Source organism: Falco biarmicus, chromosome 1 (genome assembly GCF_023638135.1).
Source record: "Falco biarmicus isolate bFalBia1 chromosome 1, bFalBia1.pri, whole genome shotgun sequence".
In the NCBI taxonomy this organism is placed as follows: domain Eukaryota; kingdom Metazoa; phylum Chordata; class Aves; order Falconiformes; family Falconidae; genus Falco; species Falco biarmicus.
Window position 1 is genome coordinate 140,401 of NC_079288.1, and position 26,343 is coordinate 166,743.

The window sequence follows — 26,343 nt, forward strand, 5'->3', positions numbered from 1 at the left end:
GGAAGCGCTGGCTAACAGCCTTTCTGATCCTCTTTCTGCTAGGTTGGAGATCCACAGGAAGTAAATGGCATTGTGAATGTTTTCTGTCAATGTGAGAGAGAGCCGCTGTTGATTGGGTCAACCAAGTCAAACATGGGTCATCCAGAGCCTGCCTCTGGGCTTGCTGCATTAGCCAAGGTAATGAGTGGCTTGAGAAGGAAAACTGGGGGGGTGGAACATGACAGTGTGTGGGTTATTTAATGTCTGTTTTAAGGAAAATTTGCACTGATCCAGGGTAAATATGTTCACTAGTAATGAGAAGAACTTGGGTGATTCTCATTAATTATCTACTTCTTGCTTCACCTGTAAATACTTTTAAAAGCTCAGGTGGCTGTTCTGCAAGCTGGACACAGATGCCCAGGTGGCCTTCTGCTGCGTGTGTGCAGAAGTGTGCACGTGCACTCACACAAACCTTAGTTCCCCCTTCCTACTGAATTCTACAGGAGCATAACTCTGCTTAGAATAAAGGCTTTGGGGTCACTGTTGGTTATCCTTACACTGCGCCTTCCAGCAGAGCTCTGCTGTAAGTCATCTGGGTTTTGAGGAGCGTACAAGTAGAGGGACTTAAAACATTTGGAGTAGTCAGTGATGACCAAAGATAAAAGGCAGAGTGGGCTGTCCATGCCAGTAGGGTAGCTGATCCTTCTGGCTGTTTGTCAGGGGTATATCATTTCTTTCTCTTCACTTTTATGCTGGCAGGAACACAGGTGAGTTCTTGGGGAGCTTGAGTAACTGGTTGTCTTGGCAACCAGCCTGCTCACTACTGCTGTGGGCAGACCATCGGATTGGCTCTGGCTGCTAAACTGCTTAGCAGAGCGCTAGTTAATGTTCACACTTGGTTGTAAGCCTATTACTGACAGCCTTAGGACCATGCAAATTGAAGTCACGTACACTGTCACTGCTAGAATTTTAGGCTCTTTAAAATGGTTATTATGACATGAATAGATACAACTTGCTGTGAATAGTATCACCTACAAATAAATCACAGAGGCAGCAGTGTCTGTCTCCCTGTAGAGGAAAGTTTTACTTTTTTGAGCACCACATGTCTCTGACTGACACCTTCTTAGAAGGAATGATAACTGAGTCACAAAATAAACCTCTTCATGCATACAGTGTTGTACATTGTAAACAGTTTTAGTGCAGTTCTGCTGTGATCTGTCAGGACAGGATCATAACTTTGAGATACTGTTTCCCTATCTGTGTTTCTTAGAGGATGCAGAACTCCAAAACCAAGGACCACAATCTCTTTTTGAAGACTTCTCTGACACCATGTTTTCTGGTTGTTTTTTTTAAATCAGTTTTCTTACTTTGTACTGGAAGTTACAGCTGCAGGCAAGACCCTATGGCACCCATCATACCTGCTAGAGTACAGTTCTGCTATGCTTTTGTTAAACTGTGTTAGGTCTCGTTTCCAGGCCCCTGAAGCTTTGGGAGGATGTTAGAAGCTCTGTCTCTGTTCTCGATTCTTTGGAAGTTGTGCAGTACTTGGTATTTTAAGATTGGGAAGTTGATCAGAGTGGCAGATCAGGCGTCCTTGAGACCAAGCCAGAAACTACACTAAGCCCACTGTCGCTTAAACAGTAACTGTCTCGAAGTCTGCTGTTTTCATAAATGTTTTCTTTTGAAATTCCATGAAATCCTCTTATATTTGAGATATCAGTTAGGAAAATAGATCTTGAAAGTATCTGATTTCAAACTTGAGGAGAATCCATTAATTATGTTGATAGGTAGGAAAGAAACCAGGTCTTGCTAAGGCCACTTTAGTTAAATTCTGGTATGGGAGGGAAAATTCACCTGCACCTTTGAACTGCTCAGCCTAATAACTTGCTGACTGTGCTGTACTCTCTTAACTTGTGTTACAAACCATGGCAGGCTTAAAAGTATGAATATGTATGCTGTGTAAAGCAACAGCAAGTTTGTAGTGCATAGTATTGTAGGTGTAGGACAGCGTGCATGAAAACATTTAGACTGCAACTTTAAGCGTGCTGGCTGGAGTTGAAGTAATGCGTTTATGCTGGTTGTTCTTCCAGGTAGGCTGTCATGTCTGATAGTCAACTTGAAAGAACAGTTGCCCAACCAGTATGTTTCTCTGACCATTTCGGGGTGATGAAGGAACTGCCAGATGTAGAGAGCGCAGGGTGTTGGCAACTGACTTTGTAGTCTGTGATTTGCTGGACTTGTGCTTCAGAGGAGTATGGGCTTGGTGTCGTGGGCTGTTTGTAGGATGCTGCTGAGGGAAGGGAGCTCCTCTTTTTTTTGACACAGCTGTTCTAACTCTCATCCTGCTTCTGTACTTCCCTTTGGCTCTGCCAGTTCTCACCATTCTGTTCTTCCTGCTTTTTTGGGTCAGGAAGACAACAAATGGGTGCAAAGCAGCAAGCAAACTCCTTTACCAATGCTTCAACTTGGCTCTTCTCCAGCAAAGGCAGAAACAGAAGCATTTGTTGTGATAAGGAAGAGCATGTGTGGTGTTGTGTGACTGGGCAGAGATGAAGCAGAGTGTAATGAAGGGACAGGAATCTAAAAGGGGAGAAGGAAGATGTGATACTTACAGTAGCCAGGCTGCTTTACCAGCAAAACTGCATGGCTTTGCAGTTAGAAAGGGTCTGAACGCTGAACTTAAAGCTACCACCCTGACCACTGCTGACTTTCCTGCAAGGAGTTAGGGTTTGCCTAGATGAACATCAGTAATGCTATTCTCTGAAGTGTCCCTTAGAGAGCTGCTTTAGTGTATTCTATGTGGTCATTTGTAGTAAAACAGTAACAAAAGAATGTTTGTTACAAGGAAATGCAGAGCACAGAACACTGCTTTTTCTTCCAGGTCATTCTCTCTCTGGAACATGGGCTATGGGCTCCAAATCTTCATTTCAATACCCCAAATCCAGATATTCCTGCCTTACAAGATGGCACTTTGGAGGTGGTTTGTAAACCAACACCAGTGAAAGGTGGCCTTGCCAGTATCAACTCTTTTGGCTTTGGAGGTGCTAATGCCCATGTCATTCTGAGGCCGAATGAGAACAAACACCAGCCTCTTGAGACTTGTAACGTGCCAAGACTGGTTCAGTTTTGTGGCAGAACCCAGGAAGCTGTGGAAGTACTAATTCAAGAGAGCAGAAAACATGGAGGATGCAGCCCATTTGTAAGCCTGCTCACCGATATCTCTGTGGTTCCTGTGTCCTCCATGCCCTACAGGGGCTATGCGCTAGTTGGCACTGAGAGTGACATACAAGAGGTTCAGCAAGTTCAAGCGTCTGGTAGACCGCTCTGGTACATCTGCTCAGGTAGGTGTGCAGTGGGTCCAAGCTTCTGCATTCCTCTGGATCTGGGGCTTGGGCAGTTGCATTCTGTGCTGTAATGTAGTTTTCACTATAGCATGAGGAAATATCTTGCAGCCCTGTGATATGTCTAGGAGATTCATGTTTCTTGTATTTTTATCTGATCTTCCAACTTTGCTATCTTCTGGTGATAGTAAAGTCCAGGAGAATAAAAAACAGTGCCTAATTTAGGGGATAATAGAAATGTCAGTGTTCTGCTCTTGGATAGAATTCTTTCACTGCCAGAGCAAGTGTGTGATGTCCTTTTGTGGAGTGTTACTGAAGCTCCCTTTCTCCCTCCTTATTCTGCAGGCATGGGGACGCAGTGGACAGGTATGGGCCTGAGCCTTATGAAGCTGGATTTGTTTCGCCAGTCTATATTGCGCTCAGACGAGGCTTTGAAGAACACAGGCCTAAAGGTCTCAGACCTGCTTCTGCAAGCAGATGAAAACACTTTCGATGACACTGTCCATGCATTTGTTGGACTAGCTGCTATCCAGGTAAGACTCGGATGGCTGGTGGAGGTCGTTATGGACTCAATCCACATAGGCGTACTCTTCTAGTGTGCCTGGCCCTTAACGCTTTATACCAATTAATGAAGCTTGTTCTGTGTAATCAGCAAATGGCAGCTGTTAGAAATACCTCTCTGATAGGAGGGAGCGTGTTGCACCCTTAGCAGTTCAGGGCTCTGCCACCTGGAAGATGCTTCGACAAATACTGAGCTAAACTGATGTGTGTGTGTATATCTGCATGGGGCATTTTCTCCTTTTAAGACACTAGGGAATGTCTTTAAGTTTTATGAAGGTGTTTGTGCCAAGAACAAGGTTTCGCTGAATGCCTTCTAAAATTTGTTCTGCAAGTGAACTAAAAGATGCCAAAGGAAGTCTCCTAATTCTGAGTGTCAATGTGGGATTCGTTGTTTCTTGATAAAGTATAGAGGTAGAGCTTTAAAGGTCATCTGGAAGCTGGTCTTGCCTCTTGCTTTGTACAGACATGCTCTTGACAACCTCCTGTTGTTTGAAATAGCTTCTTAGTGGAAAGCTGCATAGTGGAGAGGCCCAGACAGTACTGGAGTCACACAGTGATTCTTGGAATTGCTTTGAAATGAGGCTGGGGGGAAAAAACCGCAGTGAGGCCAAGAAGAATGTACCAAAAAGACCTTTTGCAATGTACTCACTGCTGCTGTGTGCAATATACTCACTTTGGGGCCCGATAGCTGCTTACACTGGCATGGAATCACTAATCCTACTTTTCCTTGCAGATTGCCCAGATTGATCTGCTGAAGGCTGCAGGTCTGCAGCCTGATGGGATTTTGGGCCACTCAGTGGGTGAACTAGCTTGTGGCTACGCAGATAACTCCTTAAGTCATGAAGAAGCTATTCTTGCTGCTTATTGGCGGGGACGATGCGTTAAAGAGGCCAAATTGCCGCCGGGAGGAATGGCTGCTGTGGGTAGGTATACCCTTTCCAGAAGAGTGTACATCCGATCTCTGTATAGCATTGGGGTAAAACTGGGCTCTGAAATGTGTTGGCAGAGACAGTCACGTCTGTAAAATTTTGGCTACTGTTGCCTCTTTCTTTTGATGTGGAAAACATTATTAAATATTGAAGTTGATATAATAGTACTAATTTCTGACTGGAATGCAGCAGAATTTTGGTAATCCATCCAAAACTAAGTGGAAACAGAGATTTATTGATGGGTGACCAATGACAGAGGCCTGATAAGTAATCTCCTTGAAAAGAGAGGTGAAAACTTAAGGCTCTTGTTTTTGCTCTTGAGAGAGATATGTGTGTGCACACGCACACATTATATATACATATTTGCATTATTTTAAAAAAAAAATAATCTGATTGTCTGCAAGAGTAGTGAGATGCAAAAGCAGTAATCCACTATTATGTAGTGGGCAACTGGCTAGTGGTATTTAATACTGGTAGAACTTAGATGAGCCTAATTGCACTTAGGCAGAAGCTTTCTCCTGAACAAGCTTAGCTCAGTGTTTCTGTAAGTGATACAGCTTTGCCCACTATGGAGTGAAATTTTGAACTTTGGACCCAGCAGGTTTTCTTTGTGGTGTAGCTTCATTGGTAGCATTACTATTTTTGTGTTTCTTAGTGTTGGATGCAGTGGTCAGTTAAAAACTGAAATACTTAAGGGAAAAGCTGTTGTAGGTCTAATGCTGTGTGTTTGACTAGGTCACTTGTTACAGTCTGAGACTTCTTACTTTTAACTAATGCTGTAAAGGACTACCTACCTAATTTAGCTTTTTTTCTCCTTTATATTAAATACATGACAAGCTTATCGCAGAACTTACCTTGGAGTGCTGCATATAATACGTTTTTCATAATCTGATGTTTGATTCAAATTCTTCCTATTGTATCCATTTAATACATGACGGGATGCTGCATGGGTTAACCTAGTTTAAGCCACTAGATTTGTCAATTTCTATGGTTATTTTGTGGCTCTCAGCTTCCGTGAGTCAAGCTCATGTGTTGTCTCTCCTGTTCTAGCTCAGGTTGCTAAGGTCAAGATGAGGTAACCGATTCTATAGCTTCTTTGAAAGCATGTGGGCTTTCCCCTGCCCCATCCCTTAATGGGCTGGTACAAAGATTCAGTCATCTGTTCTTGTTCTCATTCAATAGAACAGTGATAAATGGCATGTTGAAGCCCTGAGATAAGTATCCTTAGCTCTTGCAGAATCACTTTTGGGGACAAGAGTGGATCTCTGTCTCTCTCTTAAGAACCTTTGCCAGTTTTGCAAAACGCTGAATTAAGCACAGTGATTCTGTGGTTAAGATTGCCTCCTGTTACGAGGCTCGCTGCTAGAAATGCTTGTGTTATCCTGAGGGCTTCCTTCTGCAGGTCTGACATGGGAGGAATGTAAGCAACGCTGTCCTCCCAATGTGGTACCAGCCTGTCACAACTCTGAAGATACTGTCACTGTTTCGGGGCCGCTGGTGAGCAAGGAGCTGATACGGTGCATACGGAAGTGATTGGGACCCATGAAGTTTGGGTTTGAAGAAAGCATGAAGCTGAATTAAAACTCAGCTACTCGCAAGGGGGAGCAGGACTGAAGGACGGGAGGGGACATGGTGCTTGCGTAAACGCTCAAATGTTCTGTGAGAGGACATGATGTTAGTGCCTCAGTAAGCTAGTAATAGAAGATCTCTTACACTGAATAGTCTTACAAGTCTTACAGCCATGAGTGTGATGAGTGATAAATTACAATGCTGAGATAACCTCATCCCAGATATGATTCCCCTTAGTGGCAAGTGATGAAGGGCGTGGCCGGGGGGAAGGAGTGCAGTGACTCATACAGGTCCCAAATACATTGTGAGCTTTCATTTTGAGTTCACTTATGTTCCCCTTCTTAGGACTCTGTGACTGAGTTTGTCACCAAACTGAAAAAGGATGGTGTATTCGCAAAGGAGGTGCGCAGCGCTGGAGTGGCATTTCATTCCTATTACATGGCATCTATTGCGCCGGTGCTGCTTAGTGCCCTGCAGAAGGTAAAGCTGTCAAACTGTGGCTCACATGGTTGCGCTCGGGCACCTGGATTTGAGTATAGGTGATGTTGAGCTCAGGAGGGTCTCTCTCTTTAGGGGGACAAGGAAGTACCTTAAGCATGTAGACCTCTGTGAGACCTAAGGTTTGAAGTCCTGTGGCCTCAAGGAGAAGGATGTCTTGAGTAATCAAGCTGAGAAAAATGGCCTGTGAAAAGGAGGGGCTGCTTGCTTTTGCCTGCCTTTTCTGTGACATGTAACTCTTCCTCCTGTGCCGCCTCCTTGTCTGTCTGTAGATCATTCCACACCCTAAACCTCGTTCAGCACGATGGATCAGTACATCAATCCCTGAATCTCAGTGGCAGAGTGAACTGGCTAGGAATTCCTCTGCAGAGTATCATGTGAACAACCTAGTGAATCCGGTGCTGTTCCACGAAGGTCTCAAGCATGTTCCGGAGAACGCTGTTGTAGTAGAGATTGCTCCACATGCTCTTCTACAGGTATTATGTTTGATTGTGTCAGCGTAATATTATATTGATACGCTGCTGTAGGAAGGAGATTGAGGGCCCAAGGACTAGGGAACAGTGCTGCATTTTTTCGGTTTTGTGTTTTAGGTGGGTTTTTTTTTTCTTCCCCCTTCTTTGTTCTGAAAATGCTTTCTCCCTCCAGTACTTTTGAGTCTCTCCCAGTTTTAGCATTTTATTGATGGGGTTTTTTTGTGTGAATTTTCATTTGGTTTGGGCTTTTTTTGGGGGTGGTGTATGTTAATCTTAAAATCAAAGCAAAACAGAAAACCCAAAACCCCAACATACTACTGCTTCCCCATCCAAATATTCACATTGTTGCCTTTATTCATTGCCATGCACACAGCAGAGTCGGCTCTCTGGACTGTGCGATGAGTAAGAAAAGCATTTCACTGGATCTAATGGATAGTGTATGTGAAACTTGGGATGGGGGGAGATATTCAAGACTAACAGGTTTACTCTATGAAAAAACTGTTATCACCATCTATCAGCTGATTTGGTTTGAGGTTTTTGTCTTAGAAGGTGGTGTCTGGTAGTGGTGGTTCCCCATCTTCTCCTAGCCCAAGTAGCCTGAGACCACAGGAGCTTGCTTTCTTCATGAACTCCTTTCTCCTTATGATCATTTTGCCTTTCTCCCCACCTCATAAGAAATGATCTTTGTGGAATTAGGTCCATAATAGGGAATGCAGAACAGGAGGTATATTAGGATGCACTTGCTCAGCAAGGTCAGTGCTGCGGTTTTGTGCCTGTCCCTGAAGTCTCAAGGACTAGTCTTTACTTGGTTTGTGGCATGCAAGAGGAGGAAAGTCTTAAAAAGAATCATAGTTACTTCTGAATCAAGTTGAAGAGTTATACAGTGCTGCTGAGTTACAATCCAGTGTATATTTATTGTGTTATGTTAGTCTTATTTATGCTTTGAAATTGATGTGAAGGGAGAATCAGAGCAGAGCTTTTAAATTAGGCAGATATTTTTCTTAATAAAAAGATAATGTTAAAACCATTGTACAATTCTGGGTTCTAATGCAAGTGACTAAAGACTTTATCAGCTGGGTGTGAAAGTGTTCTGGTTTTCTCTTCCCTCCCTTCTCCCATTTAAAGATGGTGGGATCAAATTGAAGAGGAGATACAAGATGGGTCAGACATTTTTTGATTTAATAGCTGTTACTTAGAAAATGCGCTGGGATGCTTCAGGCCAAAAGGGGCTGCTCCTGGAGTAAGGGCCTAAGCTGTGTGTGTGCGTGTGTGCACGTGCGCACAAGTGGGAGGCTTGAGAGGGTGATTTTGCAGTTCTTGAATTTGATTTTGCAGCATTGATTGAATTGCAGCATTTGATTCCATTTGACAGTCTTGCTTGGGAAAGGGAGACTTGTGTGTTGGCAGAACTGTATTAATATTACGAAGGTTCCGCTTTACCAGATGCGCAACTTCTTGGTTTGCTGGAATGGTATTGTGCTGTTCTTCTTCTTACCTGTTAAAAGCGTACATTCTAGCACCTTAACACAGAACTCTTGGCACAGAAACAGAAGTGGCTTGAGATCTACAGAGAAAAATTCAGAGACAAAGTAGTAAGTAATGCCTTCCTCCAGTGATTTATGGACTCTTATCTGACCAGGCTATCTTGAGGAGAACTTTGAAACCAACTTGCACCATTCTACCTTTGATGAAAAAAGAGCACAAAAATAATTTGGAGTTCTTCCTTATGCAGACTGGAAAGATTCATTTAACTGGGTAAGGAGACTAAGGGGAGAGGGTGAGTGGGGTATCAGTTAGGAGATAATTCAAGTCTCTTCTCTAGTATGCAGGATTGAAATACTCCTTCAATAAACCTGGAAAAATTTTATGGGCTTTACATCTGTGCTTTACATATTTAACATGCTCACTTATGAAATGTTGCCTTTGGTTAGAGACTGTTCAGTCTGGGAAGGTGCCCTTTAAAGAGGCGTCCTGTTTTAGAAGGCCTAGGAACCTGGAACTAGCTCTTGGAAATAAACTTTGCATCAGAATTCTAGACTGTTAGAATTACAAATTTGGCTGCAATAAGTGTTTGTGGTACTCCTGGAGAAATCTGACATGGAGCCCAAGGCCAGTTACTGTCTGACCTCTAAGTGTTATGTTCAATTCCCGCCCCGCCCTCCCCCCCCCCCCTTTTTTTTTTTTCTACTCCCCTGCCTCCCTCATTGTCTTGATCTTTTTTGTCTTCCTAGGATAAATGTTCTTGGAAATAACTTGTTCCCACTTGTGAAATACCCTGTTCCAGTGGGAACACCCCTTATATCTCCATACATCAAATGGGACCACAACCAGGACTGGGATGTTCCAAAAGCTGAAGACTTTCCAGCAGGTTCCAAAGGCTCTGCATCTGCTTCAGTCTACAATATTGGTGTGTTTGCCTGTTTGGGGGTTTTTGTTGGTCTATCTCTTTCCTGCTTTACCTCTGCATTTCCTTTTTTTTAAAACTAGGAAAAGGATAGTCAAAGCCGTATCCTTGAAGCCACTTCCTGAAGCTTAATGTTTGGATTGAAAAAGACTGGACCTGATTCTGAAATGGGATGAGAGAGTGTGAACAGAGCAGGAACTGTCTTGGTTCAGACTCACAGTAGTTTTGGGAAGTGTGCGTTGCCAGGCAGGGTAGTTGGGGAAACAACTGGAACCTCTTACAGACATCAAGGGGGGAAAACCTTTTTTATTAGGGTGTTCCTGGTATTTTTATTCTGCTCTTTATTCTTTGACAGATGTGAGTCCTGAGTCTCCTGACCACTACTTGGTTGGTCACTGTATTGATGGCAGAGTCCTGTACCCAGCGACTGGGTACCTCGTACTGGCTTGGCGAACTCTGGCACGGTCTCTGGGTATGGCTGTGGAGCGAACAACTGTTATGCTTGAAGAAGTCACAATTCATCAGGCGACTATCCTTCCCAAAAAGGGTGAGTGAGGAGTGCTGGTATAACTGCAAAACTGCATAATGAAGATGAAGGGAGTGGGAGGAAAGAAGTGTGAGGGGAAAATTAGGAGGAACATGGGAGAAAGAATATAAAGAAGAGAGTGACACGACTGAACAAAGAGGTTAATTCATACAGTCAAGTAGCACGTGTTATAGTCATCTTCATTACGTGTTGTGCACAGTGAGTCTGGAGATGGTGAAAGAAAGCTCTGCTTGCAGATGGTAGCAATGAATGACCTCACAGTCCCTTCTTCTGCAATGTTTCTTGCAGGATCAGTACAGCTGGAAGTCAGACTGATGCCTGCTTCCCACTGCTTTGAGGTGTCAGGGAATGGGAATCTGGCTGTGAGTGGTAAGAGAAAGAAGAGTATGTGTATGCACTGTCATGCTAAAATCCGTTATTTATGGACACTGATGATTCTTATTCTTGCCACTGTGCCCATCAGGGAAGATTTCCCTCCTAGAAAACAACACTGATCTGAAGAACTTCCACAACCAGACAGTGGACTTCCGGACTCAAGTAGACATGAGCTCAGACTCTGGCCTCTTGAAAGAAGACATTTACCAAGAGCTGCATCTGCGTGGCTATAATTATGGACCAACTTTCCAGGGTGTTCTGGAATGCAACAGTGAAGGTGAATTTACTTTCTATAGAAGAGTGATACGCATGGTTATTGTAATGATTAAATATTTGACCTTTTAATTCCATTTGTGTTGACAGTCCACCTGATTGTCAATTTGTGTGGTAACTTTACTTTGTGTGATAATGGAGAGCAGCTACAAGTTCTGACAGGGCATTGGGAAAGCTGTTATCCCCAGTGTAGAACTGACTGTTGGGAGTTTACAGGGGGAGCTGGGTACATGCAGCAGACTTTGCATTTGATAAGCAGTGGCTTCTGGCATCTGCTGAATAACAGAATCAGTGAGGCTTCCTCTTCTTCTTCTGCAGCAAGCAGAGGGAAAGTTCTGTGGAATGGGAACTGGGTGACCTTCCTTGACACCCTGCTGCATGTGATAATCTTGGCTGAGACTGGGCGCAGTCTGCGCTTACCCACCAGGATTCGCTCAGTGTGTATTGACCCAGTGCTGCATCAAGAGCTGGTGTGCCAATACCAGGACAACGTAGAAGGTAACGTCTCTCATGCTTGGGCTTTTTCTAGTTGCTTTGACTGCTGTGTGGATGAATGTATGACTTCTAAGGAAGAAGGATGGACTTTGGAGGGCCCTCTTAGAGTCTCCAAGCTGTTCTGCAGCTTCTGTAACAGTCTGACATAGCACTGTTCATCTGATCACCTTGAATAAAATACTTACAGTGTTTTGATACAAACTTACTCTTCTTTCTTATCTTTCAGCTTGTGATGTTGTTGTGGACCACTGTCTTAATAGCCTCAGAGCAGGAGGTGTTCAGATCAATGGTCTTCATGCTTCTGTGGCACCACGACGACAACAGGAACGGATCCCTCCCACCCTGGAAAAATTCTGCTTTGTGCCCTATACTGAAAGTGACTGTTTGTCTTCCAGTGTCCATCTTCATACCTATCTGGAGCACTGCAAAGGTAAAGTGGAATTGTTTTCTTGTCACATGAGGGGAATCTTCCAGCCTGACAGGAATGTCTGAGGGAAGCTGTTCATACTACTTCAGAGCATCCAAGAAATAAAGTATTGGTCTCTGTAGAGGACTTCAGCAGGAGTCTTGTGTCTGTACGCTTGCTAGAAGCTAAGAGCTACTTCTGCCTGAGGTATCTCTAGAGTGTGCGTAGGAGTAAAGCCATGAGGAGGGGCATCTACCCTTCTATAGCAGTCAGTGCAGTGTTGGATGGCACAACCTGCTCTGCAAGCAGAGAGGCATAAATCATAAGGGGAAATCCAGCTTGATGGCTACAAACACTTGATAGGAGAGCCGACTTCCTCAAGTCTTTAGCTTTCTTGTTTTGTTTTCCCCTGTGAGCTGCCAAGATGGGTAAGCTGACATGTCTGTTCCCATTTGGTTGTGGGCACAAGACCATATCCAAGGAGGGGAAAGTGTTTTAGTGAGACATGCAAAAAAAAATCGGTGTTTGCTGCAAGAATAGGATAGGAGGGCTTAGTCTATTGTGAAACTGGTAGCCTAGTACAGTGCTCTTTGGATGGGAAGATACCCACTCAGCTCATCGCTTTAAGTGCCTTTTCATCAAAGGGAAAGGAATTACTGTTTTTTGAAAGTTTTTACTCCAGTGATGAATTTTGCTCTATCTTGAGACAGCAGTTTTGTCATTCTACATTGGTAAAGTGTCTTCACACTCATCCGTTGATTTGATAATAGATTTTAAAGGTATCTGTTCTTCTGCAGTGTCCCAGTACTGTCTCCTGAAAGTTTTTTACATATGCTGTAGTGGGATTTTATTTTTCATAATGCTGTTTCTGATTGCAGCCAGGATGAACTATTTTCCTTCTGGTTATAAAGCAAAAAAGCACGGTAATACTTTTGTATCTGCGGAATCTTACAATTTCCCTCCACAACTCCCTAAATCAGTCAGAAGTTTTCTGTTAGTTGCCTTCTTCCAGTCAGTCTTGCCACAGGTTATTTGGGTGGTTTAGACTGTCTTGCCACAAAGCCCACTTGTTTGGGGGCTGCAGCTGCTGCACAGAACGTAGTCACATGAATGTACAGGAGCGTGTACGATATCTTTGTGGCTATGCTAATGATAGGAGATTCTGTAATTTGTGGTGCTGATCAGCTGATGTAGCAAATGGAGGCAAAACCGAAAAGAATCATCTTTGGGAAAATCTGACTCTTCCTTTCATTTCCCCTTCTATTCCACAGATCTGATCCAGAACTTACAGGCTAAGGTGGCAGTGCATGGGGTCAAATTAGTCATCCCTGGACTAGAAACTGCAGTGCCTGCTGCAGAGTTCTCACCCATACAGAAGGGTCTTCAGCATATCCTTGCTGAAATCTGCCGTCTGGAACTGAATGGAAACCTCTATTCCGAGCTGGAACAGATCGTAACTCAAGAGAAAATGCACTTCCAGGACGACCCTCTTCTCAATGGATTGCTAGATTCTTCAGAGTTGAAGACTTGCCTGGATGTGGCATTGGAGAACACGATCAGTCACAGGATGAAGATAGTAGAGGTTAGCTGGAAGCCCAAGATGGGACCACAGCTAGTGTTTCTAGGCCTTCCTCTAACCTGATCACATACTTCTATTGTTCAAGTTATAATTTTGGATATCGTTCATGTTTCAACTTGGTTTCCTCTTTTCCTTCCCCTTCTTTTCTCACAGGCTCTTGCAGGAAGTGGACATCTGTTCTCTCGTGTCAAAAGTATTCTGAATACTCAGCCCTTGTTGCAGTTGGAGTACATTGCCACTGACCACAACCTGAAAAGTCTTTCAGCTAGTGAAACAGAGCTACAGGATGCTGGAATCTTCTTTAGCCAGTGGGATCCATCTAGCCTTCCCTCTGGAAATCTGACCAATGCTGACCTGGTGGTATACAACTGTTCCACAAGTGTTTCAGGGAACACCACTGAAATTCTCTCTAATTTGGCAGCTGCAGTGAAAGAAGGAGGGTTTGTTTTGGTACACACCCTCCTTAAAGGAGAAACTCTTGGAGAACTTGTCAGTTTCCTTACAAACCCAGATCTACAGCAGAAACACAGCTTCTTGAGTGAGGTAAGCCTCCTGGAAGGGACAAATACTTTATATTCCGGAGAGTGCTGTTTGCAGATGCTCTTGTTGAGCAGACATCACTTATATTGCTTTCCACTGAGACCCTATGCAGGAATATGTAATAAAGAGCTCTTCAGAAGAGAAGAATTGTGGATTTCCACATATTAGGTTGGGGGAGTGAACTGTGAGTTCAGTCAGGAAAGCCTTTCTTAATGCATTGGAAATTATTCATTGTTGTTTGTATATCTACGTAATCTGTATGAAAATACTGAATAGGATAATTCCTTTATAGCTAAAACGTGCTGCATTGTTGGGTAGGGCACAGCTTTATCGCTGTAGGATCCTAAAATGCTTGAGTATCAGAATCTCTCTCTTCCTTTTGATATCACTGCTGGGAGTGAGACTTTACAAACTAGTTAAGTTCTTCTAACATTGAAGTGCTCCCTGAAAGGCAGGCTTTTCTCTTGTAGTCTTTTCTTTCGTCCTCCTTCCTTCCCTTCCTCCACACTTTATCTGATCCCATAATGACATACAACAAAACAAGCCCTCAGAAGGGGCAGGGGAGCAGGGTATCTGCCTTATCTGCAAACCAGTATATTGTACAGATGAACTAATGCCAATGCTGACACAAGAGGAGGAGAGTGAGTGGCTAGGGTAAGGATGTGAACTAGGACATCACCTTCTCTTGGCAGCTGTTAGACTAAGCAGTAATGGGAGGCTGCCCCGCTACAGAACATAGGCATTCCTCCTGATCTGAGGGGCTGTAGCCTCTCGGCTCTTTTTTTGGAATAAGAAGAGAGTAGCACTTCTAATGGCTAAACTTCTTTGTTTATAATTCCGGAGTATGGTGGGGTTGGATTTTGAATTCTGCAATTACATGGATTCTAGCTCTTCACCTTCTGCAGAGATTTTTTTTTTTTTTTAAAGGGTATTTAAGAAGAAAGGATGAGTCTTCGGCTTTGCATCTGAATGCTACTGAAGCTGATGGCTTAAAACCTAGATCTTTCATAAGTGTCAGTAGCCTGGTATTAGCAAATGCCTTGGAGAAGATACATGCAAGTTGAATGCACCTGCTTTAAAGAAAACAATATGACACGGGCAAGAGTAGGCAGGACTTCATATAGTTTTTAAAGTTTTCTAGGCAGGGATACTGTCCCTAGTTCCCAATATAAGGTATCATGCTGTAAATTGCAATGGAATTGTTTCGTGCCTGGCATAAAAAACAAATGGATTTTTCTGAGAGCCTGCAGCCATCTTTATTTCATGCAGACTGTAGAGCCTGTTTCTGGGTATGCCATACATGCACATTAGTTCTCTTGTTCTTCTGAAATGCTGTTGCACCTGTACATGTAAGTTACAATGATTCTTCCCTGCTAGTGTTTGCTGCTGCTTCTCAGCCCCCTGCAGCTGAAGGATTTGGGTGACTTGGTTTTTCATGTTTCTTCTGTCCCACTTTACTTTTTCTTTTGCAGACAGGGCTCATGTGACATAAACTGATAACATCTAAACTCTGTGTTTCCACTTCCATTATTTTCTGTGTTGGCATCTGTATGTTGTGTTTGTGGAGTTGTGCCTTACCACTGGAATTAAGTTCTAGACACGTTCAAGTACGCTGTGGGATTGCCAGCATGATCACTGCTGGTTTTTGCACACCTGGTAGTGTGGTGAGACTAGTTCCCTAACCAGGGCTTCAAGATAATTGTTCTGCTGCTTTCTGAAGGTCCTTTAGGGAGGAAGGAATAATCTAGACATAGATAAAATACTGCTAATCAAATATACTTCTACTGAAACAATACAGAACAGATGCCAAGATTTCAAGCAAAAGCAAGAAAGAGGTGGGACAGTGCCTGTTGTTCCTGGTGAAGCCATATTTGAGGAGACTCAACATGAAGTATAGACGTGACTTGTATTTTCATTTGACTTTGGACTTTTCTGTTAACTGTTGTTTTACCTGATTTGACAGGCACAGTGGGAAGGCTTATTCAGCAAAGCCTCAATGAATCTGGTTGCCATGAAGAAATCATTCTTTGGCTCAGTTATTTTCCTATGTCGCCGGCAAGCCCCTGTCAAAACACCCGTTTTTCTGCCAGTAGATGACACCAATTTTAAGTGGGTTGAATCCTTAAAGGTGAGAATTCTTGTGTCCTGGATACCTGCATTTCCAAATCACTACACTTTCTAAATGAGATATATTTAGCAGTGTTGAAAGAAGTGTGTGTGTGTTTAGTTTTCTTAAAATACAAGTTTTTCATCTCTGCCGTGCCGTAAGGATACAAGGGCTATTTCCTTTCTGTGGTTTATAGTAAAACAGTTTGTCCTGTAGGAGGTCTTGGCTGACACATCGGAGCAGCCTGTGTGGTTGACTGCCACCAGTTGTGGGAACTCAGGAATTCTGGGAATGGTGAACTGCCTTCGCCTTGAAGCAGAAGGCCACAGAATCAGGTATGTAAGCATGCCCTTGAGTCACAGTTGGAGATGAGATACTTCTGTGATAGGCCTGAAAAGAAGCTATAGTAAAACAAACAAAATGACAACTCTTCTAGGTGTGTGTTCATTTCCAACTTGAACCCTTCATCAGCTGTTCCACCCATCAGTCTTTCTTCCCTGGAGATGCAGAAGATGGTTCAGAGGGACCTGGTGACGAATGTCTATCGTGATGGAAAGTGGGGCTCCTTCAGGCATCTCATGGTGCAGCAAGGTAACGCCTTTGAGGTCTGAGGATCGCTTACAGGGTCTTGAGTCTGAATGGACTTCAAATAGAAAATGAGTAGCTATCATTCCTACGATTATTTTTTTTATTATTTTTAATAGACAATTTGGAATTCTCCTGCTCCAGCTCACAGTGAACAGTAGCATGCTCTAGTGCCAGCAGAAGGAATGAGCTATTAGAATATGGGTAGTAGTATAGGGTAAGAAAGGTCTTTCTGGAGAGAAAGTTGGGGAGGAGGCAGCAAATACACAAGGAATTTACTCATTCTGGAAAGTGTGTGCCTGTGTTAATGTGTGTAACGTTCTTTTATTGTTCCTTCTGCAGCACAGCCTCAGGAGCTGACAGAATACGCCTATGTAAATGTGTTGACTCGTGGAGACCTCTCATCTCTTCGCTGGATTGTCTCCCCACTTCGACACTTCCACACAACTAATCCTGATGTTCAGCTCTGCAAAGTCTATTATGCATCTCTTAACTTCCGTGACATTATGCTGGCTACAGGAAAGCTTTCTCCAGATGCTATCCCTGGTGAGTTACATTTTCCTCTAGTGTGATTTTATTTATGTATTGCTGATCTAGAATTTATTCACATAATCTCCTGAATGTTAGTTATGCACTGGATAAAGTGTATACAGGTTGATTTAGCAAGAAAGCATACTTTTGGAACAGTAGTATAGCCCTGCTGCAGGGCTGTATGCCAAAACTTGTAAAAGCTCTATTTCCAGTTGCAGTCCCATTTCCCATATGGCAAAATTAATAAACCTTGCTGTGAGGAGACATTACTAGCCCCATTGCATAGATATCAACTGTGAGGTGAAACAACTTGATTGATGTTCCAGAGGTGGGCAAGGCATGTGCCAAAGTGAGAATGTCAAAAGTCTCACGCTGCCGTGCTACTGGACATGCTTGGCTTTTAGGGGAGAAAAATGCAAGGTAAAGTAGTCTCCTGCCTACAAAATGGAGGTGATAATATCTTGTCTCATAGTGAGTTAAGAATTAACGTAATGTCTATTAAATGGTTTTAAAGCATATTAAAATGGTTTTAAAGGAGAGAGAGGGTGGAGCATGTAAGTAGTGCGTTTGGAGATTCTTACGGGGCTGGGTTTTGCTTCATGACTGAGATTAGTCTCTGCCAAAAATGGGCATTTGCAAAAACGAAGGTTTCAGAGTGTGTTTCCCTGTGATCACCCTTTGAAAAAGAATGATATATAAACTAGGAAGAGGAACAAAATCACCTCTGAAACAAGATGTTTCCATGAAATTTCACAGTTGAAAATTAGAAACTAAAGCAATATCATCAAGAATAAAGAGTAAGATTAATGAGACAAAGTCCTTTTCCACTATTCTTGTAGCAAGAAATTAACTGTGGGGACTTACGAACTGTGTACGTAGTAGACAAATCCCAGCACATTTTCTGTCTCTGGGGTTCTAACTTTCAAGGACTACTTGCAGTAAATTCTTGACCAAGGAATTTTAGTGAAAAATGCTAACATTCTTTCAGGTAACTGGGCTTTGCAGCAGTGCATGCTGGGCATGGAGTTCTCAGGACGGGACCTGGCTGGAAGAAGAGTGATGGGATTGCTGCCAGCAAAGGGTCTAGCTACAGTGGTAGACTGTGACAAGAGGTTTCTATGGGAGGTGCCTAAAAGCTGGTAAGTCAGTTCTCTTTCCTGGTTTGTGTGTGTGAAGATTTGCCTTCCTGCTCAAGTCCTGCCAGCCCTGATCTGACCAGAGTACTGCACAATGGGTAGCTTCCCTTCTGGGAAACAATAACAGAGCTATAGTCTTACAAGCAGCTGTAGGATTTGGTTTAGATTTGCTGCAGGAGTTGAGCACTAGTTTTTCTACAGCAGCTTGCACAAGGTTCTCGTCTTTTTCTTGGGCTCTTAGCTCCATGTGGTTCAGTGTACACTGGGATTTTGGTATTGTTTATGTCACTGGTTAGTTATGGACATATTTTTGTGGAAGGATGAAACTCTTGGGTGTGCTTGGCATCTGTGGTGGTCTGCTGTATGATTGGGAACCACTTACACTTTTGGTCTATCTTGGCAGTTTAACCTTTCCATTGCAGAAAAGCAAATTTCATCAGGAGAATGTAGTAGTCTTTTTTGAAGGCTAGAAATACCTTCTCTCTTTCACTTTGCTTCTTAGGACTCTGGAAGAAGCAGCTTCAGTGCCTGTGGTTTATGCAACTGCTTATTATGCTTTGGTGGTTCGAGGTGGCATGAAGAAGGGCGAGAGTATCCTTATTCACTCTGGCTCAGGAGGTGTGGGCCAAGCAGCCATCGCCATTGCCCTGAGCATGGGCTGCCATGTCTTTGCTACTGTAGGTGAGTACTGAGTGCCCAAAATTACAGGAAAAAAATAAATGATTCCATGATTCTTTAAATGCATATTTTAGGCTGGAAAAGACCCTTGAGTTCATCAGGTCCAAGCGTTAATCCAGGACTGCCAAGCCCACCACTAAATCATGTTCCTAAGCATCACATCTACGCATTTGTTGGTTTTTTTTCAACACATCCAGGGATGGTCACTCCACCACCTCCCTGGGCAGCCTGTTTCAATGCTTGACCACCTTTTCAGTGAAGAAATTTTTCCTGATATGCAATGTAAACCTCCCCTGGCACAACTTGAGGCAGTTTACTCTTGTCCTGTTGCTCGTTACCTGGGAGGAGAGACCGACCCCCACCTGCCTACCACCTCTTTCCAGGCAGTTGCAGAGAAGTGGTAAGGTCCCCCCTGAGCCTCCTCCTCTCCAAGCTAAACACCCTCAGCTCCCCCAGGCAGTCCCCACCAGACTTGTGCTCCAGCCCCTTCCCTGGCCTTGCTGCCTGTCTCTGGACTTGCTCCAGCACCTCAGTGTCCCTCTCCTAGTGAGGGGCCCAAAACTGAACCTGGGATTCGAGGTGTGGTCTCACCAGTGCCGAGCAAAGGGGGACGGTCACTGCCCTGGTCCTACTGGCCACACAGTTTGGGATAGAAGCCAGGATGCTGTTGGCCACCTTGACCACCTGGGCACCCTGCTGGCTCATATTCAGCAGCTGTCAGCTAGGCCCTTTCCTGCCAGGCAGCTTCCTAGCTGCTCTTCACCATGCCTGCAGCGTTACATGGGGTTGCTGTGACCCACATGAAGGACCCGGTACTGAGTCTTAATATATGCAATCTGCTTTAATAAACAGAGGAAACGTGTGCATATTTATATATAAAAATATGTGTTTGTGTAGAAACATTTTGGTTTTTTCCAGTATGATCTCTTGTAACTTTGATCTAGCTTCTAGACTGAGGATGGTAAATACAGTTACTGGCTATGTGCTTGAAACTTCCACAGCACAGACAAATTTATCTACCCTTGTACACTATGTAATCAGAAGTATGGAAGAAGATCAAGGCTTCTTCATTTTAAATTCAGTAATGTGACCAAAGAATGCTTATCCATTTTAAGGCTTGTTCTGTTCATGGTTCTTTTTCTAGCTTATAAATGATCAGTAACAACTAGGCAGCCTTTGTCCTAAGGCATGATGCCTTTTGAAACAAGTGCTTGATGGCTGCTCAACCTCACAGTCCTTGGGAAAAGATGTGCAGAGGAAAATGAGCTGTTTCATCATTTGAAGGGCTGGGGGGGCGCAGGGAAAAGTACTGGCATCATTCAACCTGTCTTCTACTTAACAGGTTCTACTGAGAAACGTGAATATCTCCAAGCAAGGTTCCCACAGCTGGATGCTGATAGCTTTGCCAGCTCCCGAAATACTACCTTTGAGCAACACATACTGAGAGTTACACATGGAAAAGGTAAGTTCAAGGACTATTTTTTCCTTCTTTTGTCAAGTTATGCCACATTATGCAGTTGCACTTCCTAAAGACAAAAAGAGTCTCTGGAAAATAGGGTTAGGCTCTCAGCAGATTGAGTTTATGAAATAGTTGCTTCTCCTTTCGTTGCAGGTGTCAACCTCGTGTTAAATTCCTTGGCAGAAGAGAAGCTGCAAGCCAGTTTGCGCTGTCTTGCTCGACATGGGCGCTTTTTGGAAATAGGCAAATTTGATCTGTCTAACAACAGTCAGCTTGGTAAGATGGGGCAGGCATTGGGAAATACATCTCATTAGGTTTAAGCAAGCATGACAGCACAACCTGTATGCTGTCTTAACACAGGCTAGTCTTCAAATTCCAGCTTTTAGCTGGAATACTTGTTCCACTTTTATCACTAACAACTATGTAGTCTTTTCAACAAATGCTTTCTTGGAGAAGCATGGCACTCAGTATTTTTCTGGAAGCCTGCATAAAACACACAAAATATGTAAGCTGTCTTTCTTTAGAATCAGTGTACGATATCTTGCCCACAAAGTGTTCAGATAGTAAGGTAGTAAGAAGCAGCATTCATTTCACATGGTACTGTTTGCCACTGAGTCTGTTAGCTTGCAGATTCCATAGATGTGTTGGACTTGACTTAAAAACTTTTTGGGATATAACACATGCATTCGTAATAGATGAATGCACTGTAAAACTCAGCAAATGAAGTTCATAGCTGTACAAGCTGCGGTTTTCCCCTCTGTTCTGGGTAAACTTGATCATTAGTAGAGTGAAAATAACTGGAATTTTTCAGATAACTACGGAGAACCTGATCTTGAGAGAACCTTAATCTGTTGTTTCACTAAATATCTGTGCCATTTTGAATAGGATGTGATGGTTCCAGTTGGAAGGGACCTGCAATAATAGTCTAGTCCAGCTGCCTGACCACTTTAGGGCTGACCAAAACCTGAAGCATATTAAAGGCATTTTCCAAATGCCAGGTAAACATGGATAGGCATGGTGCATCAACGACCTCTCTAAGGAGGTCTGTTTCAGTGTTTGATCACCCTTTTGGTAAAGAAATGTTTCCTAATACCGAGTCTGAACCTCCCCTGACGCAGCTTTGAGCCATTTCCTTGCGTCCTATGGCTGGATGCTAGGAAGAAGAGATCAGCACCTCTCCCTCGAAGTCCCCTCCTCAGTAAGCTGCAGAGAGCAATGAGGTGGCCGCTCAGCCTCCTCTTCTCCAAACCAGAAAAACCCAAAGTCTTTAGTAGCTGCTTGTAGGACATGCTTCCCAGCCCCTTCACCAGCTTTGCCCTCCTAGATGTGTTCAAGGACCTTCACACTGTTTTTAAATTGAATGGCCCAGAACAGTACCCGGTACTTCAGGTGAGGCCAAACCAGCGCTGAGCATAGCACGACAGTCCCCTCTCCTGACCAGTTGGTGATGCTGGGTTTGATGCACCCCCAGCTATGGTTTGTCCTTTTGGTGCCACGTCTCACTGCTGGCTTCTCTTGAGCTGCTGCCCACCAGCACCCCCAGATCTCTTTCTGCAGGGCTACTCTCCAGCCACTCCTCTCGCAGTTTATACCTGTGTCTGGCATTACTCAGTCACATGTGCAGAATCTAGCATTTATTCTTGCTAAATTTCATGTCATTGATGATTGCCCAGTGTACCAGTCTGTCAGGACCCCTCTGCAAGGCCCTTGTCCCTTGAGAGTCAACAGCACCTCCCATTTTTTGATGGCATGGGAAAGATTAACCTGATTTCTCTTGGGTGGAAAAACCCATGGTTTTGAATGTTATGACATGATGTGTTAGTGAAAAATGACAAAAATGTCCTCCTGCTGTACAATGATTGCGTATAGCAAGTGTTGGCAGTCTCCTTTCTCATTCTGATTAAATTCCAAAAGATCCTAGCATCATGAAAAACTTCCTACAAGGAAGAGTTGCCTGTGGAGTTGGACAGGAGATGCACGAGATTCTAGCTCCTGTGTGACTCTTAACCCAGCTATCACTAGACACAAAATGTCCTTTTTAGTGTCAGACTGACCATGTTATAAGTTGTCCTCTTAACACACAGTTCTCATTTGTGGAGTTTGTTAAACTGGTCTGATTGATTATAAGAGAACAACCTAATACAGCATTTAGAGAGTACATGCAAGAATGAGTTTGCAAAATGTAGAATTCTAGCAACTAAAGACTGTTTTACTCCTCAGTCTATGCTACTGACCTACACAGAAATGTTTCTGAAGCAGAAGATAACTCTCCTCTGAAATGTCAGCAGCATCCGATCATAACCAAGTTGCTTTTTCTAGGAATGGCTCTCTTCCTCAAGAACGTGGCGTTTCATGGGATCCTGCTAGATGCAATCTTTGAGGAAGGAAACAGAGAGTGGGAAGCAGTATCAGCGTTGTTGACCAAAGGCATAGAAGATGGTGTAGTGAAGCCCCTGAGGAGTACAGTGTTCAGCAAAGAGGAGGTAGAAGCTGCCTTCAGGTTCATGGCACAAGGAAAGCACATTGGCAAAGTTATGATCAAGGTAATGAGATAATGACTTTGATTCTCTGATGCACCTGTCATCTTCTGTAGGTTGGATAATTAGATCCAGTTCAAGTTGAAGTTGCATAACTAGGGCAGTACAGAGTTACCGTTTTTACCGTTGACATTGTAATAAATGTAACTGTCAAGTCCGTCACTCTGATTCTACAAGGGTCATTCCCATTGGCTGGAGAAGCATAGCATGGAAAGATAAGAAATGCATTGTGTATCTGATCTTAACTGCTTTTTTCTTTTTTTTTTTTTCTTTTCTTTTTCTTTTTTTTTTTTCTTTGTGGTGGGAAGGTCCAGGAAGAAGAAAAGGAACATCACTTAAGAAAGTCTGAACCAGTTAAAATCTCTGCTGTCTCCCGAACCTCCTGTCCACCTACCAAGTCTTACATCATCACAGGGGGCCTAGGAGGATTTGGGCTTGAGTTGGCTCAGTGGCTAGTTGAGAGAGGAGCACAGAAGCTTGTACTGACATCTCGTTCTGGCATACGAACTGGTAAGCAAAAGTCATAAAGGAACAGGGAACGTGACTGTCTTTCAACATGCCTCAATTTGTAGTTTTCATTTTAAAGTGTCCTGTCAGCAAATAATAATGTCATGATCCCTTCTTTCCTCTCATGTACTCTCACTTCAGACAAGTGTTGTCACCTTTATTCTAAAGGAGGAAGTATCTTTTAATTTGACCTTCACTACTGTACTTTTTTTTTCTCCCTCTCCATTCTCTTGACTCCATCTTGATCTGTTTATGGTATTTATGAAACTCTGGTGATTTCTATCTACTATTCAAGTTTTGTCCAGTTTTTCTCTTATAGCTGAGTGAGGAACTATTTGGCTATTTGGTCCCTATCTAGTCAGAACAGCATAAGGAGCAGGTTACCCAAACCTTTATGGTTTGAATGCTTCATCCCAGGCACTGTTCACCCCTTTTTTTTTTTTTCTTCTTTTTTTTTCTGTTTTTGGTTGGTTTTTGTAGGCTACCAAGCTAAACGTGTTGGAGAGTGGAAGAGACTGGGAATCCAAGTGTTGGTATCTACCAGTGATATTGGAACACTAGAAGGAACACAGCTATTGATAGAAGAAGCTTTGCAGCTTGGCCCAGTTGGAGGCGTCTTTAATTTGGCTGTGGTAAGTGACAAAAATGCTTAGGACTTATAAGAGGTGGCAGCCATTCAAGTGGCTTTTTTACTGAAAGCAGTCAGGCTTCATACAGTTTTAGATTGCCTCTCTGTGTTTCAAAGGACACTTTTCTTTGGCCTTACCTGGTGACTAAAGGCTTACAGATCTGGCCCCTTGACCTGGGAAGCAACAGTATGTGGCTAGCAAGCTCAGTTCTGGGAGAAGATAAAACTTGCCCAAGGGCCCTGGTGAAGAGAAAAATCCCATACAGAACTTCCCAGTTGAAGGCTGCAGTGGCAGTGCTGAAAAGAGCAGACTTGCCAAAAGCCATGTTGTTCTTGTCATATTTCAGGATATTCAGAAATGCATTGTGTAGCGATATCCTCTCATATCTCAAACCATGTAGCAACTTTAAATGGAGAAACTGGAGATACTGAAACTGCACCTTTTTTTTTTTCTTTTTTTCCTTCTCTTTTTCTCTACCTGCTCCCCAATAGGTTCTTAGAGATGGCATGATTGAAAATCAAACCCCGGAGTTATTCTGGGAGGTCAACAAGCCCAAGTATTCAGGCACCCTTCACTTGGACTGGTAGGTGTCTGTAGAACGGACAGATACAAACTGCTCTTACGGTCCCAGAGCTGATCAAACTTGGTCGTTTTAGTCTTGCAGTAGCCTTTCACAGTAACACATAATTCGCAGGTTTTTTCTGATGGGGTTTCTCTCTCCCGCTCTGCTCCAAGGGTGACTCGTAAGAAGTGTCCAGACCTGGACTATTTTGTTGTGTTCTCCTCTGTAAGCTGTGGAAGAGGAAATGCTGGGCAAAGTAATTACGGCTTTGCCAATTCTACCATGGAGCGTATCTGTGAGCAGCGACATCATGATGGACTCCCAGGTAAGATGACTTCACACACTGTGCAGAATAACCGGTCTTGCCAAACGTGCAGAGAAGAATCGGCTAACCAGAAATTTGTGTACTTGTCTGGAATGATAATGAATGTTGAAGGCTGTTTCCTCTCCTAGCTGTTACCCTGAGTCATTAATGTGTGAGTGAACGCTGACCATTTAGCAGTACAAAGGAAATACAGGCCTTCACTTCGCTGTTTAACTCTTCTGTTGCTGCCATGTGCTTTAGTTAGTTGCCTTGTATGTTCTTTCTTCTGATTTCTGCTCCAGGCCTGGCAATCCAGTGGGGAGCCATTGGTGATGTGGGCATCCTTCTGAAGACAATGGGCAACAAAGAGATTGTCGTGGGGGGAACCATTCCCCAGCAAATCAGCTCATGCCTGGAGGTGCTTGATACCTTCCTGAATCAACCTCATCCTGTCATGTCCAGTTTTGTCCTAGCAGAGAAGGTCTCTGTGAAAACTGAAGGAGGCAATCAACGGGATCTTGTAGAAGCTGTTGCTCACATCCTGGGTAAGTGCTCTCTGACAAGCACTGCTAGGCAGTGTCTACTGTCCCAGTGCCTTTGGAAAGCAGTGGTGCTGCCATAGGCACTCTGTTCAGCATCTCCTCCTGATTTCCTGTGGGGGGGTGGTGGTAGTGGGGGTAGTTTGGGTTTTTGTTTGTTTTTTTCCCCCTTTACACTGCTCCCTATCTCCAATAATTGATTTGTTTCTTCAGTATGGGCTTTTCTGCCTTGGTGTGTTTACATACAAGTGCACACACATAGACTTCAGTGTCTTGGGTTTTGGTTAGAGTGAGCTGGTGCCTTTCTCCAGCTGGAGAATCAACAGGAACGGCCCCCAAGAGCAAAAATCTGGAACAGCGCGTAACAGGGCAAATATGTGGCTGACTTTCCAAGTACTATTCCAACTTCAAAACGTTCACCTTAGGATGTCCCCATGCCACAAAAAGTAGCTTTTGTGTGCTTAGTGACTAACTAGCAGTGGATTTTCTTACCAGCTCTGTTTGTCATCCCATGTGAAATTTAACCATAGCTTAACTGTGTGTTACAAGAGGTGCTGTGTCCTGTCTTGTTTTGAATCTGTTTCCTTTTACCATTGTGTCCCCTGTTCTTGTGTTGAAAGTGTCAACTCTACTATGTCCCACTTCATTTGTCTCTTTGCAGACAGAAGTATCTACTGATCCTTTGTTTTCTACAAAAAGAGTTACTGATAAATTAAAGACAGTCTCCTGAGTATTACTTAAGGAATTGTGTGTGTGGTAACTGGTGGCAGACCTGACCTCAGAGAACAGATGTGGCTTTT

The 26,343-nt window shown here is 43.5% G+C and overlaps 1 protein-coding gene across 1 annotated transcript in view; it reads left to right on the top strand.

Moving 5' to 3' along the window:
• FASN (fatty acid synthase) overlaps positions 1–26,343 on the top strand; it is a 44,735-nt gene that overhangs the window by 10,925 nt on the left and 7,467 nt on the right. Inside the window, exons 8-37 of the mRNA XM_056326924.1 lie at positions 43–177; positions 2,861–3,320; positions 3,666–3,853; positions 4,615–4,804; positions 6,213–6,307; positions 6,725–6,859; positions 7,150–7,353; positions 8,990–9,105; positions 9,582–9,757; positions 10,110–10,301; positions 10,590–10,670; positions 10,765–10,953; positions 11,268–11,447; positions 11,671–11,874; positions 13,122–13,432; positions 13,583–13,972; positions 15,933–16,097; positions 16,293–16,411; positions 16,513–16,667; positions 17,004–17,207; positions 18,181–18,331; positions 18,831–19,009; positions 20,349–20,468; positions 20,619–20,741; positions 22,785–23,008; positions 23,311–23,512; positions 23,990–24,141; positions 24,630–24,721; positions 24,874–25,025; positions 25,307–25,549. Coding sequence (XP_056182899.1) covers positions 43–177; positions 2,861–3,320; positions 3,666–3,853; positions 4,615–4,804; positions 6,213–6,307; positions 6,725–6,859; positions 7,150–7,353; positions 8,990–9,105; positions 9,582–9,757; positions 10,110–10,301; positions 10,590–10,670; positions 10,765–10,953; positions 11,268–11,447; positions 11,671–11,874; positions 13,122–13,432; positions 13,583–13,972; positions 15,933–16,097; positions 16,293–16,411; positions 16,513–16,667; positions 17,004–17,207; positions 18,181–18,331; positions 18,831–19,009; positions 20,349–20,468; positions 20,619–20,741; positions 22,785–23,008; positions 23,311–23,512; positions 23,990–24,141; positions 24,630–24,721; positions 24,874–25,025; positions 25,307–25,549 — 5,527 coding nt within the window. The remainder of the gene's footprint in view (positions 1–42; positions 178–2,860; positions 3,321–3,665; positions 3,854–4,614; positions 4,805–6,212; positions 6,308–6,724; positions 6,860–7,149; positions 7,354–8,989; positions 9,106–9,581; positions 9,758–10,109; positions 10,302–10,589; positions 10,671–10,764; positions 10,954–11,267; positions 11,448–11,670; positions 11,875–13,121; positions 13,433–13,582; positions 13,973–15,932; positions 16,098–16,292; positions 16,412–16,512; positions 16,668–17,003; positions 17,208–18,180; positions 18,332–18,830; positions 19,010–20,348; positions 20,469–20,618; positions 20,742–22,784; positions 23,009–23,310; positions 23,513–23,989; positions 24,142–24,629; positions 24,722–24,873; positions 25,026–25,306; positions 25,550–26,343) is intronic.